Here is a 6,571-nt window from a genome sequence, read left to right as displayed (position 1 = left end):
AATGTCTCGGATTCTTTGTCTTTGTGGACAACTTGAGCAAGTGGTCCTTGTTCAAGCTCTTTTGTAGACTTTTGTGTTTTAGAGCCATGTCCCTGAATTTATGTATTTTGCAGGAGAGGGCTTTTGTTTTCTGTTTCTTTAGTTTTCCCTTTTCACTTTCTTTCCTTTTATGTAATCGAAGTTAGCAAACCATTAGAGGAAGAAAACCATTTTTACTATTCAAAATAACCTCTTAATTATTTGTAGTTTCCCCCAAATAGATAAGGAAGATTTAAAGTTGTTGGTGTGGATTTTTTTAAGTAAGGCAATTCTGTGCACTCTATTAACTCGTCATGGAAATGCAGTCTCCCAGAAGTACAACTAAATGTGTGAGCCTTCTTGGTTAGCTGTTGAACGGGCCATGTATAGCTTATAACACCCAAATACTTTACACAGGATTCATGTATTCTGTTGCTTTTTTCTTAATTACACAAGAAATGCACAGATTTACACAAATATAGAGAACCCTCCCTCTCAGATTCCTCCATTTGCCAGGCCACTTTAAGGGCCTGGGTCAGGGACTCTTGGGGGCCATACTGCATGCTTCTACTGCAGTCCATCACTTAAATTGACTAAACACAAATATTGACCTAATGTTCCCAAAAAGACAACATTTAAGAGCATGGCAATAAAATTGCCTGCTGGATTAGATCAACTGCACTTTAAAGTAACATTCCCAATAATTTGGCATTAATTTGGTGTTAAAGAAAGAACTAGAGGTGATGGGGCAGGGAAATGTAAAGGACATAACATGAACAGGAATATTTTTATGGTTTCGATTAATACGAAAAATTCATTTTCAGGTTTTGAATTGAAAAACCTAATTTTGGGGGATGCATTGATGGAAATTCTGATGACACTGATGCCAGAGTCACCTTATGGTAAGAAAACAGAAAGTAAAACTTGCTACAGGATGTGTAGCTCATTCAGTAGACCACTTATGTTTCAGTATTCAAGCCCAGAAAAACCTACAATGAAAAAAGAAGAAAGCTTGAATGGTTAAGAGCCAACCATATTTGAGTCTGTAAACCTCGTTCATTTATATCCGTCTCTCTAGCATATTTATTACCCACAACATTGTCTTTCTGGACAACTCCTCTCCATGTCACTGCACTACATCACTGTTGACTACTCAGAAGTGAGTGACCAACACCCGCTATCCCCGAAAAAAAACCTCCACCCCAAAACCCAACCACAAAAGACACACCCCCCCAAAAAACAAAACCCGGACCAAAAACCAAAGCATGTTCATAGCCTTCCATTGTACCTGCTCCTCAGTTTTTTCACACTTGTTATCAGGTTCCTAAGTAAAGCTCCCAGTTTCTTGGTACCTTGGATATTCCTCTCTCATTGTTCAAATGGGTAGGAAATTGCGTGAGATTAGTAATTGCCTGACTCCAATCCCCACAGGAAAACTTGCCTTGCCTTATCAATTTTTCAGAGATCCCTATACTACCATTCGTGCTCAGAACTTGGAAGGGAGGAAGAAGACAGAGAAGTATTTCTCAACCTTTTCTTTATATAAAGTACCTTTAAAAAAAAACCCCACCAATTGTAAATACTCCCTGTTTTAAAAGAAAAAATTGTAAGTACCTCCAGTACTTACAGTTTTCAGACACACAATTTTTTCGTCTATCATTGCAAAACGTTTGTTTAAACAACTTAATCGTAGTCGGGCGGGTGATGGAATTTTTGGGTGTAAAAATATAAAAATACTAAAGTGCTGTAAAACTGAACAAAAAAATGCAGTTTTCTCCAAATTTCAGTTGTTTTGACATACTCCCCAGAATTCTCTCGAGTACCCCTGAGGGTGCTCGTACCACTGGTTGAGACACACTGGACTGGAGCACAGGAGGGTTTTATACTTTCAAGTGCCACACCACACAGAGAAAGCTTTCCATCTGCTGGCAAAGTGAAGAAATAGCAACTTTACACATCACTTCTATCTGAAGATTCTAGCCAAAAAGAAGCTTTGCAATAGTTTGCTCCCGGCCTAGCCCCGTCTTCCCGAGTTCATTGTTGTCCCTTCAACGCATCCATAACCTTACTAGTGCAGCAGACGTTCCTGCCTAAGAGTGCTAGCTACAGATGGTTAGGAGTAGACAGACATGCCCCTCCCTACTCTAACCTCTCACAGTTCTATGACACCTGTTCGCCCTCGTACTCTTCTTCCCCTTTACGTTTTCTTGATTTCATGTGAGAGGAGGAAGCCTAAAGAAATACATTAATTTCATTAATATTTTAAAAGATACTCTTTTTGGTTTCCTTCTTCTGTTTGTTTACTTCCTTAAATGAAAAGGAAATGGAAAGTAAAATACTCAAGCAGGGAAAACTCCACAGAGAAAATATGAAAATACTTACATTCAGAAACATAGATTTAAATCACAGAAGGGTACAAAAGAGCTTGAACGAGTACCAGTTGTTCAGAAGACAGAGACTCCAAGACATCATGAGGAGTTTGCTGCAGTTTTGCCTTATGCTGCTCCTCTGCGGCGAAAGTTCATGTCTGGATTGTAACAGACTTCCTGTTCTACAAAACAAACTGAACAGCGACAGTTTGGAACACCTGGAGAAAATGGGTGGACCGTTTCCCTTCCAATGCCTAAATGAAAGGTCAGCTTTCAAGGCCACAGATATCCTCAAGGTCCGACTGGCCCAGCAAGAGAACGCCAAGGCAGCCATCCAGCAGATCCTCCAAGAGCTCTTCCAGATCTTCAGCAAGAATCTCACCCACGCTGCCTGGGATGGGACTTCCATAAAGGAATTCCAAAATGGAATCCACCAGCAGATTGAGAAGCTGGAGGTGTGTTTGAGTGCTGAGGTGGAAAAGGAAACAACCTACCCAGGAAATGAGAGCCTCCTGCACACCAGGCTGAAGCTGAGGAGGTACTTCCAGACAGTACGCCATTTCCTGAAAGAAAAACAATACAGCCGCTGTGCCTGGGAGATCATCCGCTTGGAAGTTTCCAGATGTTTTCTCGTTCTCAACATACTAACAAAGAGACTTGAACATTAAGGTATTCGGTATATCCGTTTTTTCCTAGAAAATAATGCAAGTAATATTGTTGGAAGAAAAGAGCTGGTCAGAGCTGGCTTTATACCTCCTATACATGTATCCCAATCTTTCTCCCATTGAAATTTTACCTATACAGATTATTCAAGCTCATGTAATAATACTATTTTAGAGCAGCTTATAGTTTGGTGGTTGCTTACCACATCTACAAATTCCACACGAAAAACATAAAGATATATCATTACCAACAACTAATGAGAAAACCTCAAGAGTAATAACTCCCTGTACCAAATGTATCTTTGCCCGGTAACTGTCTTAGTTGGGGAAAGGAACAAGGAGAAGCCCGCTTGAGTAACGGCCTAATAAGACAAGATTTCAATGAGGACTATGGACTATATTTGGCATTTCAAGCTCTGCATTATTTATCCCCCTTTTTCATTTCAGAGTGTGATGTTGGAAGCAAAGATGTTCTGAAGACAGCTGAATGACACTGCAGCACCACTGGCATCCTTCACTTCTCAGTTGATCCTACAAGCCCGTTCCTTTCCAGACGCTTATCAATTTGTGCGTTAAATAAGGGACGAACTCCAACAAAACTCCGGTTGCCCTGTTTATATGCTACTTGCCATCAGTTGGTTCCGTCACATGAGAACATGTAAAAGAAAAACAAGATTAGTGCTGAAAATATGCCAGAGGACTACAAAGAATTTAAAGCGCAGGAGAAAAACTTTACAATTTCCTAATCATTGATGTTACGCTCAGAATTTCCATTGAGCTACACCTCTGAACCTATAACGTCCAGAGGCCAATTCCTCTGTAAGAATACACAATGCAATCATTGTATTTTATTTATTTATTTATTTATTTATTTATGTAGTTTGTTAGTTAGTTATGCATTGATATAAAATTCGGTGCCATTTATAATGAAGTGTACTAGAATTATTAGCTATTGCTAATATATATTTTCCTTCTGCACTATGAAATATTTTCAGACCTACCTTTGTAACAGTATTTCAGTGTTCTATTTTTATTAAGTGATACTATTTATTTTGTACTTTTATGTGTCTTTTTCAGATGTATTTGATAATATTTATAAATAAATATTTATTTATACAAAATGGCAACCTACAGCAGTTGTGGTTTATGAATATATCTACACAAGGGCTTTATTTTGAATTGGTTATTTCAAAAAAGCTTATTTCGCAATAACGCATCTAGACACAAAATGCATTTCAAAATAGCATTTTGCAATTTTGCAATTTCTCATCTACACTGATCGCACGCTGAATTGCATTTAAGGCCAGCCAGAACCGGTCCTGGCAGGGCATGAGGTGAGGAGTTACCTTGTATTTGCTAGCTTCAATTACATAAAAAGAAAGAAAGTGAAAAGGGAAAACTCAAGAAACAGAATAAAAAAACGGTCTCCTATAAAATATTTAATTGACAGAGCATCCTGCCAACCGGGTGTGGCTTGTTTACTTCCTATAACTGAGGAATCATAGAATACTAGGATTGGAAGGGACCTCGAGAGGTCATTGAGTCCAGTCCCCTGCCTCATGACAGGACCAAGTACTGTCTAGACTATCCTTGATAGAAATTTATCTAACCTACTCTTAAGTATCTCCAGAGATGGAGATTCCACAACTTCCCTGGACAATTTATTACAGTTTCTGATTATCCTGACAGGAAATTTTTCCTATTGTCCAACCTAAACCTCCCTTGCTACACTTTAAGCCCACTGCTTCTTGTTCTGTCCTCAGAGGCCAAGATGAACAAGTTTTCTCCCTCCTCCTTCTTCACGCAGTGCACAATCAGCCCGCGGAACTCCTTGCCAGAGGATGTTGTGAAGGCCAGGACTTTTGCAGTATTCAAAAAATAACCAGATAAATTCATGGAAGATAGGTCCATCAATGGCCACTAGCCAGGATGGGCAGGAATGGTGCCCCTAGCCTCCGCTTGTCAATGTCCAGAAATGGATGATAGGAGAGGGATCACTTGATCACAGAGGGATCACTGTTCTGTTTATTCCCTCTCATAAAATCATAGAACTGGATGAGACCTCAGAAGGTCATCTCTAGGGATGGAGACTCCACTTCTTCCCTAGGTAACCCATTCCAGTGCTTCACCACCCTCCTAGTGAAGTAGTTTTTCCTAATATCCAACCTGGACCTCTCCCACCACAACTTGAGACCATTGGTCCTTGCTCTGCCATCTGTCACTACTGAGAACAGCCTCTCTCCATCCTCTTTGGAATCTCCCTTCAGGAAGTTGAAGGCTGCTATCACATTCCCCCTCACTCTTCGCTTCTGCAGACTAAACAGACCCTCAGCCTCTCCTCATAATTCATATGCTCCAGCCCCCTAATCATTATGGTTGCCCTCTGCTGGACCCTCTCCAATGCGTCCACATCCTTTTTCTAGTGGGGAAGGCCAGAACTGGACACAATACTCCAGATGTGGCCTCACCAAAGCCGAATAAAGGGGAATAATGACATCTCTGGATCTGATGGCAATGCTCCTCTTATTGCAACCTAATATGCTACAAGGGCACACTGTTTACTCATATCCAGCTTCTCATCCACTGTAACCCCTAGGTCCTCTTCTGCAGAACTACTACTTAACTGTTTGGTCCCCAGTTTGTAACTATGCTTGGGATTCTTCCTCCCAAGTGCAGGACTCTGCACTTGTCCTTGTTGAACCTCATCACATTTCTTGTGGACCAATCCTCCAATTTGTCTAAGTCACTCTGGACCCTATCCCTGCCCTGCAGCGTATCTACCTCTCCCCCTAGGTTAGTGTCATCCGCAAACTTGCTGAGGGTGCAATCCATCCCCTCATCCAGATCATTAATAAAGATATTGAACAAAACCGTTCCTAGAATCGAACCTTGGGGCACTCCGCTAGAAACCGACCGCCATCCTGACATCGAACCGTTGATCACTACCTGCTGGGCCCGGCCTTCTAGCCATCTTTCTATCCGTCTTACCGTCCATTTATCCCATCCACATTCCCTTAACTTGCTGGCAAGAATATTGTGGGAAACCGTATCAAAAGCCTTACTAAAGTCAAGGTATATAACATCCACTGACTTTCGCATGTCCACCGAGCCAGTTACCTCCTCATAGAAGCTAATCAGATTGGTCAGGCACGACTTGCCCTTTGTGAATCCATGCTGACTATTCCTAATCACTTTCCTCTCTTCCAAGTGCCTCAAAATGGATTCCTTAAGGATCCCTTCCATGATTTTTCCAGGAACCGAGGTAAGACTGACCAGTCTATAGTTCCCTGGATCGTCCTTCTTCCCTTTTTTGAAGATGGGCACTACATTTGCCTTTTTCCAATCATCCGGGATTTCTCCCGAGCTCCATGGCTTTTCAAAGTTAATAGCCAAAGGCTCCTCAATGACATTTGCCAACTCCCTCAGTACCCTCGGATGCATTAAGTCCGGACCCATGGATTTGTGTACATTTAGCTTTTCTAAATAGTTCCTAACCTGTTCTTTACCCACCATGGGCTGTCC

At 41.2% G+C, this 6,571-nt stretch overlaps 1 protein-coding gene across 1 annotated transcript; it reads left to right on the top strand.

Moving 5' to 3' along the window:
- The first annotated feature begins 2,488 nt into the window (after positions 1-2,488).
- On the top strand, positions 2,489-3,055 carry LOC142829910 (interferon beta-like). Its single transcript, XM_075932191.1, has one exon. It carries the CDS (start codon positions 2,489-2,491, stop codon positions 3,053-3,055), a length of 567 nt encoding a protein of 188 aa, XP_075788306.1.
- The last annotated feature ends 3,516 nt before the right edge of the window (positions 3,056-6,571 follow it).

This window comes from Pelodiscus sinensis, chromosome 6, assembly GCF_049634645.1.
Source record: "Pelodiscus sinensis isolate JC-2024 chromosome 6, ASM4963464v1, whole genome shotgun sequence".
NCBI lineage: Eukaryota > Metazoa > Chordata > Testudines > Trionychidae > Pelodiscus > Pelodiscus sinensis.
Note: the sequence above shows the minus strand (reverse complement) of the source record. Positions and strands in the feature narration are given on the sequence as shown.